The following is a 14,852-nucleotide window of genomic DNA, read 5'->3' as shown; positions in this document are numbered from 1 at the left end:
TTTAGATTAATAATTAGTCCATTGACATCCAATTACATTATGCAGGAAGGACTCATAATAACATGAGAAAGAAATTAAAGAAAATTCAATGTTCAATGCACCAAGCCAGGGGCAGCACAGTGGCTCTGTGCTAAGCACTGCTGCCTCCAGGCCCCGGGTCAATGTCGTGTGGAGTTTGCACATTCTCCCTGTGTCTGCGTGGGTCTCAACCCCACAACCCACAGATGTGCAGGGTAGGTGGATGGGCGAGTTAAATTGTGCCCTAATTGTAAAAAAAATGGGTGCTTCAAATTTATTTCAAAAAGAAAAAAAAATCACTGAGCCCATTGTTTTTGAAAAAGGAGCATCTTTGTGAATCTAAACTGTTCCTGACATGACCCAATAGTACTTATTGATATTATTGTTCCTAACATATTTCATACCCAACATAGTAAAAAACAGATTGCACTGAAGGAGGTATGACATGAGGAGGATTTCAGGGTGCAATATGATAGGAGGAGGGTGTCAGGGTGCAGTGCGATTGGAGAGTGTCGAGGTGCAGTGTGATTGGAGGAGGGTGTTAGGGTGCAGCGTGATTGGAGGAGCATCAGGGTGCAGTTCGATTGGAGGAGGATGTCAGGGTGCAGTATGATTGGAGGAGTATCGGGGTGCAGTGTGATTGGAGGAAGGTGACAGGGTGAAGTGTGATTGGAGGAGTTTCAGGATGCAGTGTGATTGGAGGAGGATGTCAGGGTGCAGTGTAATTGGAGAAGTGTCAGGGTGCAGCGTGATTGGAGGAGGCCAGGTGCAGTGTGATTGGAGGAGGGTGTCAGGGTGCAGTGTAATTTGAGGAGGGTCAGGGTGCATTATGACTGGAGGAGGGTGTCAGGGTGCAGTGTGATTGGAGGAGGGTGATAGGGTGCAGTCTGATTGGAGGAGAGTGTCAGGGTGCAGCATGATTACCGGAGGGTATCAAAGAGCAGTGTGATTGGAGGGTTTCAGGGTGCAGTGTGATTGGAGGAGGTTAAGGATGCAGTGTGATTGGAGGAGGGTGTCAGGGTGTAGTGTGATTGGAGGAGGGACAGGGTGCAGTGTGATTGGAGGAGGGTCAGGGTGCAGTGTGATTGGAGGAGGGACAGGGTGCAGTGTGATTGGAGGAGGTACAGGGTGCAGTGTGATTGGAGGAGGGTCAGGGTGCAATGTGACTGGAGGACGATGTCAGGGTGCAGTGTGATTGGAGGAGGATGTCAGGGTGCAGTGTGATTGGAGGAGTATCAGGGTGCAGTGTGATTGGAGGAGGGTCAGGGTACAGTTTGATTGGAGGAGTGTCAGGGTGCAGTCTAATTGGAGGAGGGTCAGGGTGCACTGTGACTGGAGGAGGGTGTCAGGGTGCAGTGTGATTGGAGGAGGGTCAGGGTTCAGTGTCATTGTAGGGGGGACAGGGTGCAGTTTTATTGGAGGAGGGTCAGGGTGTAGTGTGATTGAAGGACGATGTCAGGGTGCAGTGTGATTGGAGGAGTATCAGGGTGCAGTGTGATTGGAGGAGGATGTCAGGGTGCAGTCTGATTGGAGGAGTATCAGGGTGCAGTGTGATTTGAGGAGGGTCAGGGTGCAGTGTGATTGGAGGAGAGTGTCAGGGTGCAGTGTAATTGGAGGAGGGTCAGGGTGCACTGTGATTGGAGGAGGGTGTCATGGTGCAGTGTGATTGGAGGGTGTCAGAGTGCAGTGTGATGGGAGGAGGGTGTCAGGGTGCAGTGTGATTGGAGGAGGGTATCAAAGTGCAGTGTGATTAGAGGAGAGTCAGAATGCAGTGTGATTGGAGGAGGGTCAGGGTGCAGTGTGATTGGAGGGTGTCAGAGTGCAGTGTGATGGGAGGAGGGTGTCAGGGTGCAGTGTGATTGGAGGAGGGTATCAAAGTGCAGTGTGATTAGAGGAGAGTCAGAATGCAGTGTGATTGGAGGAGGGTCAGGGTGCAGTGTGATTGGAGGAAAAATGAAAAAATGAAAATCGCTTATTGTCACGAGTAGGCTGCAATGAAGTTACTGTGAAAAGCCCCTAGTCGCCAGATTCCGGCGCCTGTCCGGGGAGGCTGGTACGGGAATCGAACCGTGCTGCTGGCCTGCCTTGGTCTGCTTTAAAAGCCAGCGATTTAGCCTTGTGAGCTAAACCAGCCCCTAGGAGGGGGCTGGTTTAGCTCGCAGCCAGGAGGGTCAGAGTGCAGTGTGATTCGAGGAGGATGTCAGGGTGCAGTGTGATTGGAGGGTGTCAGAATGCAGTGATTGGAGGAGGGTCAAGGTACAGTGTGATTGGAGAAGGGTCAGAGTACAAAATGATTGGAGGAGGGTCAGGTTGCAGTGTCATTGGAGGAGGGTCAGAGTGCAGTGTGAGTGTAGGAGGGTCAGGGTGCAGTGTCATTGGAGGAGGGTCAGAGTGCAGTGTGATTGGAGGGTGTCAGGATACAGTGATTGGACAAAGGTCAGGATGCAGTGTGATTGGAGGAGGGTGACAGGCTGCAGTGTGATTAGAGGATGGTCAGGGTACAGTGTGATTGGAGGAGGGTGACAGGCTGCAGTGTGATTAGAGGATGGTCAGGGTGCACTGTGATTGGAGGAGGGTCAGGGTGCAGTGTGATTGCAGGGTGTCAGGATGCAGTGATTGGACGAGAGTCAGGGTACAGTGTGACTGGAAGGTGTCAGGATGCAGTGATTGGAGGAGGGTGTCAGGGTGCTGTTTGGGGAGAAGACAGGAGAATGTGGAGGAGAAAATATTAACCATGATTGAATGGCGGAGCAGACTCGATGGGCCGAGTGGCCTAATTCAGCTCCTATATCTTATGGTCTTAAAATATGATTGGATGAGGGTAAGGGTGCACTGTGATTGGAGGAAGGTCAGGGTGCAGTGTGATTGGTGGGAGGTCAGAGTGCAGTATGATTGGTGGAGCGTCGGGGTGCAGTGTAATTGGAGGAGCGTCGGGGTGCAGTGTGATTGGAGGAGGGTCAGGTTGCAGTGTGATTGGAGGAGCGCGGGGTGCAGTGTGATTGGAGGAGCGTCGGGGTGCAGTGTAATTGGAGGAGCGTCGGGGTGCAGTGTGATTGGAGGAGGGTCAGGTTGCAGTGTAATTGGAGGAGCGTCGGGGTGCAGTGTAATTGGAGGAGCGTCGGGGTGCAGTGTGATTGGAGGAGCGTCGGGGTGCAGTGTAATTGGAGGAGCGTCAGGGTGCAGTGTAATTGGAGGAGCGTCGGGGTGCAGTGTGATTGGAGGAGCGTCGGGGTGCAGTGTAATTGGAGGAGCGTCGGGGTGCAGTGTGATTGGAGGAGCGTCGGGGTGCAGTGTAATTGGAGGAGCGTCGGGGTGCAGTGTGATTGGAGGAGCGTCGGGGTGCAGTGTGATTGGAGAAGGGCGTGAGGTGCAGTGTGATTGGAGAAGGGTGTCAGGGTGCAGTATGATTGAAGGAGGGGGTCAGGGCGCACTGTGATTGGTGGAGGGTGTCAGGGTGCAGCATGATTGGAGGAGCATCAGACTGCACTGCTATTGGAGGAGGGTTAGGGTGCAGTATGATTGGGGGGTGGGGCCGGGTGCAGTGTGATTGGAGGAGGGTTACGATACAGTGTGATTGGAGGAGGGTCAGGGTGCAAAGTGTTTGGAGGAGGGTCAGGGTGCAGTACGATTGGAGGAGGGTCAGGGTGCAAAGTGTTTGGAGGAGGGTCAGTGTTCAGTGTGATTGGAGGAGGGTCAGGGTGCAGTGTGATTGAAGGAGGGTCAGTGTGCAGTGTGATTGGAGGAGGGTGTCAGGGGGCAGTGTGATTGGAGGAGGGTCAGTGTGCAGTGTGATTGGAGGAGGGTCAGGGTGCAGTGTGATTGGAAGAGGGTCAGGGTGCAGTGTGATTGAAGGAGGGTCAGTGTGCAGTGTGATTGGAGGAGGGTGTCAGGGGGCAGTATGATTGGAGGAGGGTGTCAGGGTGCAGTTTGATTGGAGGAGGGTCAGTGTTCAGTGTGATTGGAGGAGGGTCAGAGTGCAAAGTGTTTGGAGGAGGGTCAGGGTGCTGTATGATTGGAGGAGGGTGTCAGGGTGCAGTTTGATTGGAGGAGGGTCAGTGTTCATTGTGATTGGAGGAGGATCAGGGTGCAGTGTGATTGAAGGAGGGTCAGTGTGCAGTGTGCTTTGAGGAGGGTGCCAGGGGGCAGTATGATTGGAGGAGGGTGTCAGGGTGCACTGTGATTGGAGGAGGGTCAGTTTGCTGTGTGATTGAAGGAGGGTGTCACAGGGTGCTGTATGATTGGAGGAGGGTGTCACAGGTTGCAGTATGATTGGTGGATGTCAGGGTGCAGTATGATTGGAGAAGGATGTCAGGCTGCAGTGTGATTGGAAGACGATTACGCTGCAGTGTGATTGAAGGAAGTTCAGGGTGCAGTGAGATTGGAGGATGTCAGATTGCAGGGTGAGTGTAAGAGGGTCAGGGTGCAGTATGATTGGAGGAGGGTCAGGGTGCAGTGTGAGTGTAGGAGGGTCAGGGTGCAGTGTGATTGGAGGAGGGTCAGCGTGCAGTGTGATTGGAGGAGGGTCAGGATGTAGTGTGATTGGAGGAGTGTGTTTGTCAGACCATAAGACATCGGAGTAGAATTAGACCACTTTGCCCATTGAGTCTGCTCCGCCATTCAATCATAGCTGATATTTTTCTCATCCCCATTCTCCTGCCTGAGATTGCACCCTCAAACACAAGCCTTTTTTTTAAGAAAGAAAAGGGGGGGAGATGTCATAATATACATCTATGTATATAATGGATTGCAGACAGGCACTGATTGACACACAGGATGGCCAGTAAACACACAGAACACAGCAGCCAATCACCAGATAGGACACGACCACTATAAAGCCAGAGGGCACAGCTTTCCCGCTCTTTCGGGATCCAGCCACTGGGACAGTCAGAGCTCATGAACATAGTCAATGCAAACACCATGTGGTAGTCAGTTAGTCTGGCCAGGCTAGCATCAGGTCTCCAGTCAAGTCAGCATAGTGTCAACCCACAGTCGGATATGTAAATAGTTAGCTGTTAAATAAAATCGTGTCACATCTCATCAAGTGTTGGAAGTTTGTCTCTCGCTATACTGCATCAAACGCAGTCCACCTAGACCAGGCCTACCCATCACATCATACACAAGATTGCTATTTCAGTCAAACAATGAAATATGATTCTTTAAGAAAATAAAGTTTTGGAATACTGTATTTGAGTAATTTCAAACAAGGCATGTATTACACATTTAGAGGAAGCTCTGCACTTGGGCTTGTCCCAAATTATCTTTTGATACTAATTAATAAGATTAATAGAATCATAGAATCTGCACAGTATGGAAGGAGGCCATTCGACCCATCGAGTCTGTACCCACCCTATCCCTGTAACCCCGTAAACCCATCTTTGGACTGTGGGAGGAAATCCGAGCACCTAGAGGAAATCTACGCAGACACGGGGAGAATGTGCAAACTCCACACAAACTGTCAAACAAGGCCAGAATTGAACCCATGTCCCTGGCGCTGTGAGGCAGCAGTGCTAAACACTGTGCCACTGTGCTGCCCATTATTGTTGTCCGAGTATTGTTGTCCCATTATTTTATCAGGTGACTCAAGGAAATTTGATGAACTTTGGTCTTTTTCCATCTGCCATTTCCTACATTCCTATGTAAATTCAATAGCATAGCGTAACCTACATGACAAGTCTCTGTATTCAGGCTTAGTGCTGACTTGCATATTGGTTTCTTTTGTTATTCCACAGCTCTTAGCTGTCAGCGGACCTTTCCAGTCATGGGCTCCCATAGTTGATGGGATTTACCTGCAGGAAACCCCTCTCGCGACCCTAAGTAGTGGCCGGCATCAAAAGGTGGACTTACTGATCGGGAGCGCAGAGGAAGATGGACTTGTTAGAAGAGCAAAAGCAATCAAGGTAGGGTGGTCGCAGTAAATGTTTTAAGAATGCTGGAAAGTATTCTTTGTTGCTGAACGATTGACCCCGTGTGGGTTGAAACAATGTTAATCAGATAATAAGGTATGGTGGTTCAGTTAGTCAGTTCACTGTCGAGAGTGTGCCTGATTCCTGCAGACCAGGAATTCTCCAAATTAACATTGAGTTAGTTAGTCAGCAGAGCTTGAAATCAAAGTCTTACAACTGACCTTGCCTTAATAGTCTAAGGAGGAAAGATCAGCTAAGTTCCTATTCCAAGTAGCCAGCCAATGATTCCTGCTGTGCCCGTGTGTCTCTTTGTCCTTCTGTTTTTATATACTTATGTGGATGTAGGCAGTGAGATTCAGTGTCTTTGGGAAAACCTGATGCAGCTATTAGACCAATCAGAATCAGTCCTTCCATGGATCATGCACAATCTAAACTGCCATGGACCCTATCCCTTCGTTAAATGTTATTTCACTATACCAAAAGCGATTTAGTGACATCTATCCAGTCTCACAATCAACAGTGAGAGCAATTGTCCCCTCTCATAGTTGTCTAATTTTCCATGTCTCTGATCGCTGAAGGAACTTGGGATTGATAGCAGCTGTAAAAGAAAATCATTGATTCAGTTCAAGATTTGATAAAATCATACTCAAAGCTCAAAGCAATTGGGAACTTCCAGTGATTTATGCCCCACTCCCTCTATTCCTTCTCTCTCTTCATTCCTTTGACTCCACTAATTTACTCTCTTTCCTTCAGACTTTAATTTTGCTGCTCTCTCTGCAACTTTGTTCAGCTGTCTACTTGTTACCCCAAATCACAATGTATCAGAGCTACAATGCTCGCAATGGGGAGCTCGAAAGGAGTTCAGGGCAGACAATCTGCAATAGTGTTGTTTGACCATGACTCCCCGCTTGAAGGACTGAATTGAGCCTATAGTTTCTCAGTAAACTCACAACTCACCTATCCCCTCCCCCATATCTGCTCCCCCTTCCTTCAATGTCTTTACCAATCTCCTGACATTTCTCTCGGCAGCCCCTCCACCCAGTCTCCTTTGAGTTCCTTGAATTAACAGGCTCCGTGTGCTTAATTTGGACAATGGATGGTAGTTGGAGAAAGTACGGCCCTAAAACTTAAAGATGGGCTATTAGTGAACAATGACTAACATGTTGATTTAAATTCCTCCAACCGCTAAATGGGGCACAATCACTTGCAACTTTTATTGTACGTGTAATCACATTTATCCAATTTTGGCCTTAAGTTTTAGAAAATAAATATGCTTTACTTTTATCTCCCTCATTCAAACTGGAGGGATTCAGTCCAGTCTTACATCCTGGGCTGGTAAACATATGTATTGATTGTGAACAACACAGAGGCACGAGACTAGCTCATTAAAGGAAGGCTTTGATGCTTTATAAGCTGGAGTTTACAGATGCTTGCTCAGCAAGGTGCTGATAAAATCCTTCCTGTCAGAAGCAAGCACACGCAATATGATGTGTTCTGTATTAGTGCCAGGAAATGGTAGCCCTTTTGGGTCACAGGAAGCATCTAAATAATCTCCATTATCATCCTGTCAAGAAATAAGTGAACCACAGGAAGACTGCTATGTTGACATTGCCATACCTTTGTCATTGTGACATATGATAGGTTAAATTTCCCCATTTGTGTAAAACCTGCCAAGGGTTTGCGCCCTACAGGGAAGGAAGTAAAATTCAAACACCAAGACAGCAGGGGATTTTTCTTGCTCGCCTTTTAACTGGCACAGGAGCTGCATTGGCACAGCATTAGAGGCAGGTTGCACGCCAACTTTGTTAGACTTCAGGAGGTATTACCAAATTCTCACAAACTGTTGATGAGAAAGCAGACGGAACAAGAGAGTTAAGGTTGCAAGCTTCCCCATGGTACAAAGTCCCATTCTTGTCACACACATTGCTTTGCAGGCACTACATGTCAACTCTGCCATCTACCAGAACCCAAAATGTCTAATTAGCGTGTGACCATATGCAATGCATTGAGCAAGTTTATGCTCAATATCCTGGAAGCAATCATGATGCTTCATTCCGCTGCAGTACGCTGTGTCAGCCACCAAGTTAAAACAAAGGGTGATTATTGAATGACAAGGCTTACCTACTATGACATGGCTTGTGGTTCCAGTTCACAATTCATGCACTCATGTGCAACACGCATACAATGAGAGTCATTCTGCCATAAGAAATGTGATAGAGAAGACCACCGGGGTGCTAAAACAATTATGCCATTACCTCAACTGCTGTTGAGTAGCTTTGTAGTATATTGCTGAGCTGGCCTCAAGATTCATTGTGGTATGATGCATGGCGCACAACTTGGACATCAGGCGTGAATAAGCCATCAGACGGAGGAGCAGGAATATGAGGAGGAAGAAGAAGAAGAGGGGGACTTGAAAGAGGAGAAGGCAGAAGAGGAACAATAAAAAGGGAGCTGAAATATGGGCAGCCCCCTTCTGACTGAGCTGTATGTGAAGAACTCATTCAAGAGCGATAATCTCAACTCTAGCACAATCCTTACCTGCAATATGTCATTGACCATTACATTGTCCTCTTAGCCACAATGCAAAAACAAAACCCCAACTCACAATAAACCATCAAAACCAAATTTATAATTGAAACCATACCATATTGCTTTCAAATTTGAAGTGCCTTCCCTCGGAGCCTGTCTTCCGTGTGTCTTTGCCTCTTTGCCTGTCCCGGTGCTTCTGCGCAGTGCTACCCTGATTGGGCTTAGAGGACAACCTCAAACAGCTCTGAATCTAGAAGACCCAGATAGATCCTGCCCCATCTGTGGATGGGCCTCAGCAGTCTGGGATTGCTGACTGACGAGCAAAAGCGAGAAGTAGCAATGATGGAGAACAAATACTACCAGCCTGAGAGAGGACAGCAGTCCTGAGTGCACTCCTACCTAGTTAATCCTGGCAACCATTTGCTGTGACACTCTGCAAGCTCTTTTAACACTGGTAGCCACAGCCAAGGTGGCAGAATTCTGAGCTTGCATGACTTCCATTCCAGCACCTAGACTTTTGGTGGGGGCTGCTTGTGCTGCAATGGAAACTGAAACATTAGCCATGAGATGCTACATCATGATTCAGTTCACATGCCGGTTGATGAAATTCTGTGCTGGAAAGGATTCAACTCCAAGTTCTGCACAAAGTTCTGTGCAATCTGATGCCAGACTCCTCCATGTTGCTTGACATTGAATACAATCTTTCTGGCAGGCTCCCCAATGCGACAAGCATTGCACCATCTCCATTCTTCTACAGTCTAGCTGGCTGCATTGCATTGAATAGGCATGCAGTTAACATGCATCGCAGTTCACGCACTCATTTTGAGGGGATTGTCTAATTTGGCCCCCAGTCGTTCATAATTAAATAAAATTCTTACTGGTGCAAGCATTCTGATAGACCAAAAGACATTCACTTAGTTCCTAGAATTATGGATGATATGTAAATAACAGAGTTTTAATCCTGGCATATAACATTCCCTTAATTATTTGGTTTCCAGTACCCAGCAGGCAAATACAGCACGGTTAACAGTTACATTGATCCTTTGATATAAAGTATGTTTTTGTTCATACTCACTAGATGAGAACTTTAATAGGCTGCAGCATAAAAGTTTGCAAATAGCTCATTATCTTTTATGAGCCACAGTTTATTCAAATTGTCATTCAATTATAACATCCTAGGTAAGTAAAAGAGTTCAGGAAAAGGCACAGCATTCTCAGTGGCCTGCATCTTCTGGTATACTGATGGTCGTACCCTGGAGTTATCCCTAAAGGTGTGCTGGCGGGCTCCTCGGATGCCCCCACGCAGTGACTAAATGTGAATTTCCCAGGAAATTTCAGCATCCTTTGGGCAATTCCCAGCATCTAGAACCCTCCAAAACCTGGGCTTAAAGGTGGAGATTTCAGATGGATCCGACTCACTTTGCAAATATTTTCTCAGGAAAGGTTAGAAGGATTAAGATCAGTTCTATCTCTTTCCTACTGACCCTGCCCCCACATTCCATAAACCATCCCCCGATCCTCTGAATACCTAAATCGACTATCCCAACTCCCATCTTGATGCCCCCCCAACGGCCCTCCAACTGCTGCCAATTACCCTCCTGTACCCCAAACCCCAACTAGGCCCTCGACTACCTCTCACTACCCCATCCTATGATTCACCCTAACCCCCACCCATTTACCTTCCACACTTACCTTCTCTCCGTAGCTTCTGAAAGTAGCATTTAAACAAAGGGACATTCACACTCACTAGAATGCTAGTGCCCCAAAAAAGAGCGCATGACTTGGTTTCTCCCACCCTCCAGCAGTATGAGGGAAGGACTCCAAGAGCAGGTGTACTCCACATTTCTCAAGATGCCGAGTTCAGACGCCTAGGCGAGGAATGTGCAACTCCAGTGCGAGGCAAGTAAATATGAGCAGAGTGTTAATCCAACGGTGATTGCCACACCTTGGAAGATTCAACTCACTGATCCCAAGCCGACAAACTAACCTCTCATAGTATTGGTCACCTTATTTAAGGAAGGATGCAAATAGGTTGGAAGAGAGGGTTTACCAGACTAAGATCTGGAATGGGTGGGTTGCCTGATGAAGAAAGGTTGGACAGGCTAGGCTTGTATCCACTGGAGTTCAGAAGAGTAAGAGGTGACTTGAGTGAAACATGTAACAACCTGAAGGATCTTGACAGGGTGGATGTGGAGAGGATGTCTCCTCTTGTGGGAGAATCTCGAACTGGGGGTTCAAAAATAAGAGATCACTCATTTAAAATGGAGATGAGGTGAAATTCTTTCTCTTAAAGGGCCGTGTGTCTTTGGAACTCTCTTCTTGAAAAGATGGTGGAAGCAGAGACATTGAATATTTTTAAGGCAGAAATGTATAGATGCTTGCTAAGCAATAGATTGATTGGTTATCGGGGATAGGCAGGTTGCAGATTTGAGCTTAACTATCAGATCAGCTATGACCTTATTAAATAGCAAAACAGGTTTGAGGGGCTGACTGACCTTGCTCATAACCTCGTCCTACTCTTCAATCTCTTCTTTCTCTCCAAAACTTTGTTATGTGTTCCTATAAACTGGGTTCACAGCACAGCGCTTGATGCAAGACTGAGCGGAGCATATTTTGGGAATTTAGTGCTTCTTACATTATTAACTTTAAAATGGTACAAAGTGCTTTGATATTTGCAACAGAATGCCTGATATGTTGAAGCTGTGTGCCGGGAGAACTAATTCTTAAGATTTAACCATAATTTCTGCCCACTTTTCTGACTGAGTAGTTTTCTTTGGTAACTTGATTTCACAAATCCCTGTGCTAAAATGTTTTCTCTGGCTTCCCTTCTTATTAATCATTTTTACCTATTTTTGGAACCTTTCTCCATAGCGAACAGTTTATCTGGATCTGTAACCAGTTCAACTCAAAAAAATTGAATCTCATTTTTGGGTTTCCCCAATTATCCAACACAAATGCTGTGGAGGGTGCTGTGCATTCCACAGAATAGTTGAAGTACCATTATGTTGTTTTGCAGAATTACCACTGATCTTTCAACTGAAGTTACAGCAGACAATCAAGAGAATCCACATAAAATTCATATGGCAAAACACCTCCTATACCATAGAAAGCAAGTCTAATTCATGACCTTTTAAACATAAACCAGGTTCCCAATAATCCAAGAATCTTTTCATTACTTAGTTCTGCATTTAAATGCAGTAATGACTCAGATCTTGAGACATACGACTCAAGATGTGGTCAGGATCCTGCGGAGTACTCGACGCACTGACCTCCTTGGGAATTGTGTGGGAAGTTTGCATTTCCCTGCAATTCCCCTGCTCCCAGGGAACCTCCATGAATGTCTCTGACTCTGAGTTGGCATCAGAGACTTAAGACACACCAGCGCTCCTAACCTGGATAATAACACAGCAAATGTTAGACAGAAAATTCCTCGCCGAACTCCTGAATAACTGTAGAACCAACCCGCCAAATCACTCCCTACTGAAAAAACCACCCCCACCCCACCCCGATTACAATCCCAACACCATGACCTGACCCAACCCTACAACCCCCATAACACCACCAACTGCCCCTTGACCCCGCAACACAGCAAAACTATGCCACCAGCAAACTGACTAATCCCCCCACCCCCAACTAGACATGACAACCCCTCCCATTCCAACCATATTAATTCCCGGGTCACCTACTCTCTTACACGCCTACCCTCTCACCCACGTACCCACTCATCCATCCACTCACCTCAACCAACCACCTATCCATGCTCCCACCTACCCATGCATGCACCTGCCCACATCACCCACCTACCAGCTCAGCCCTGCCACCTCACTTACCTGCCATCTACCCACTTGCTACCCTACCAACATGCCACCCTACCATGTTACCACCTGGCACCTCACCCACCTATCCAGTCACTCACCACCCCATAGCCTACCTATCCACTTAGCTGTCCACCGCACTGAAACACCTGCACACTCACGCACCCATCCACTCACCCATCTACACACCTCACCCACCCACTGCCAAACCACCTGCCACCTCTGCCATCCTACCCACTTACCTCACCTACACTGCTCGCTTTACCACCTTAACCATTTACTCACTCACTTATTCATCCAGTCACAAATATTTATACTGGACCTTTTAAACTTACCATAAGACAGTTAATGCTGTGAATGGGTGTGTGTGGCCTGTTTCCCCCTACCGCCCTCCCCCATTCCTCACTAATGCGACAGTGCTGTGATGGAGATCTTCAATGGACTCTGCTTCGAGAATCTCTGAAGAAGTTAGGTTTAGAAGATCCAGCAAGTAGGTCGGAGCGGCATCAGGGCATAGAAAAGTGCCAATGTGCCCGGGTGCCAACAGGAGAGCCAGGGTAACACCCTACCCTGTACCGACTACCCGAGGATGTCTAAACGCCAGGGTGCCATTAAGTCTGGTTCACGATTGTGGAAACCAGTGCAAAATGGCATCCTGCCGAGGTCTCCTGGTGAATACGGTGCATACATATTTAAATGAGCCCTTAAATATATTAATATGGATCTCGCCCAGCGAGGTTGAGATTCAGATGGCGATGTCTTGCGAGATCTCGTTAAATCTCACAAGTTGTTTTGAGTGTCGCAAATCTCACAAGAGGCCTCTCGTGAGATTCAACGGCCTCGTCACTTAACCGAGTTGAGCCGCGCCAGGGCGAAATTCTCCGCTCCCACGCGGCATCGGGAAGGCCGTCGTGAACTCGCCCGAGTTTCACGACGGCCTCGGAGGCTGCTCCTCGCACCCTATTCACCCCCGCCCCAGGGGGCTAGAAGCGGCGTACCGTAAATCTCGGCCGCCGGGCCTTGACGCAAGCGTCAAGGCGGCGCGCCGAGAATGACGCGTCGGCAGCGCCTAAGTGACGTCAGCTGCGCATGCGCAGGTTGGCCAGCTCCAACCCGCACATGCGCGGTTGCCCAGCTCCAACCCGCACATGCGCGGTTGCCGTCTTCCCCTCCATTGTCCCCGCAAGACGTGGCGGCTTGATCTTGCGAGGCGGTGGAAGGGGAAAGAGTGCGTCCCTTGGAGACACCGGCCCGACGATAGGTGGGCACCGATTGCGGGCCAGTCCCCTCCTGAGCACGGCCGTGGTGCTCACTCCCCTCTCCGCCCCCCACAAGCCACAAATGAAGCTTTGCCGCCATGTTCATGACGGCAGCGACCAGGTGTGGTTGCCGCTGGTGGAACAGGTCAGGGACATCAGGCCGCTTGGCCCATCCGGGCCGGAGAAGCGGCGGTTCACGGCGAGCGGCGATTCTCCGAGCGGGGGGTGGGAGAATCACGGGGGGTGCCAGGGCGGCGTGTCGTGAGTCGCCCGGCCCTCCCGCGATTCTCCCACCCGGCGTGGGGAGCGGAGAATTCCGCCCCCAGTGTCTCGTTTTTGCTCTGACTCTTTCATTGCAGGATTTATTTGACTTTTTTGCTTCCAGTTTCAGGCCAATATATACTGCAGTCCTTCCTTAAGAACATGACAGTCTCTTGAACATGATTCCAGAGATCACCATGATCACCAATAGCTCTGTCAACCAGACACATGACTCCCACCTCCCAGATATTCCTCACAGCCACCTCATGAGTGCCCACATGAATAGAATCACCCTCCTTACAACATTTAATGCAATTTAGCTGCATACAATGAACCAATTAGGGCAATTAGGGCAGGATTCATGGCCTCCCAGCCACATGCTTTTTGGCAAACCATTCGCTGGCGGGTGAGATTCTCTGCACGTACTGCTGTCAATGGGAATTCCATTGAAACCAGCCCACGCCACCAGGAAACCCATGGGTGGGGGTGCGCTGCCGCTGGCACTAGAGATTCCCACCGCAGGTGAACGCCCAGAGAATTGCAGCCTTCATTTCTCAAGTCCAATGGACATCCTGGATAATGGACTGGATGAGACAATAGTTTATCATATTGTATCAATTTGTATCAGACTGTTAGTCGTGACATTGTCCAAACCTATTCATCTAATAAAGATTATTATTATCTACCCACGAGGGTGTAGCACAGTGGGCTAAACAGCGGACTAAACAGCTGGCTTATAACGCAGAACAATGCCAGCAGCACAGGTTCAATTCCCGTACCGGCCTCCCCGAACAGGCGCCGGAATGTGGCGACTAGGGGTTTTTCACAGTAACTTAATTGAAGCCTACTCGTGACAATAAGCGATTATTATTATTATCATTATCAGGTTTTAATGCACATTCTCCAATTCCTGCAACCTGTGGCCGCCTTTATTATTAAAATAAAAGCAAAATAATGTGGATGTTGGAAATTTGAAGTAAAAATCTGAAGAAAAAACAGAAAATGCTGGATAAACTCAGCAGGTGCAGCAGTGTCTGTGGAGAGCGAAACAGAATTAACATGTTGAG

The 14,852-nt window shown here is 48.2% G+C and overlaps 1 protein-coding gene across 1 annotated transcript in view; it reads left to right on the top strand.

Moving 5' to 3' along the window:
* tg (thyroglobulin) overlaps window positions 1–14,852 on the top strand; it is a 475,922-nt gene that overhangs the window by 335,459 nt on the left and 125,611 nt on the right. The window contains exon 44 of the mRNA XM_038808459.1: window positions 5,748–5,915. Within this exon, the coding sequence (XP_038664387.1) occupies window positions 5,748–5,915 (168 nt within the window). The remainder of the gene's footprint in view (window positions 1–5,747; window positions 5,916–14,852) is intronic.

This window comes from Scyliorhinus canicula, chromosome 10, assembly GCF_902713615.1.
Source record: "Scyliorhinus canicula chromosome 10, sScyCan1.1, whole genome shotgun sequence".
Lineage (NCBI taxonomy): Eukaryota > Metazoa > Chordata > Chondrichthyes > Carcharhiniformes > Scyliorhinidae > Scyliorhinus > Scyliorhinus canicula.
The sequence above is the reverse complement of the archived record's forward strand: the minus strand, read 5'-3'. Positions and strand labels throughout refer to the sequence as shown.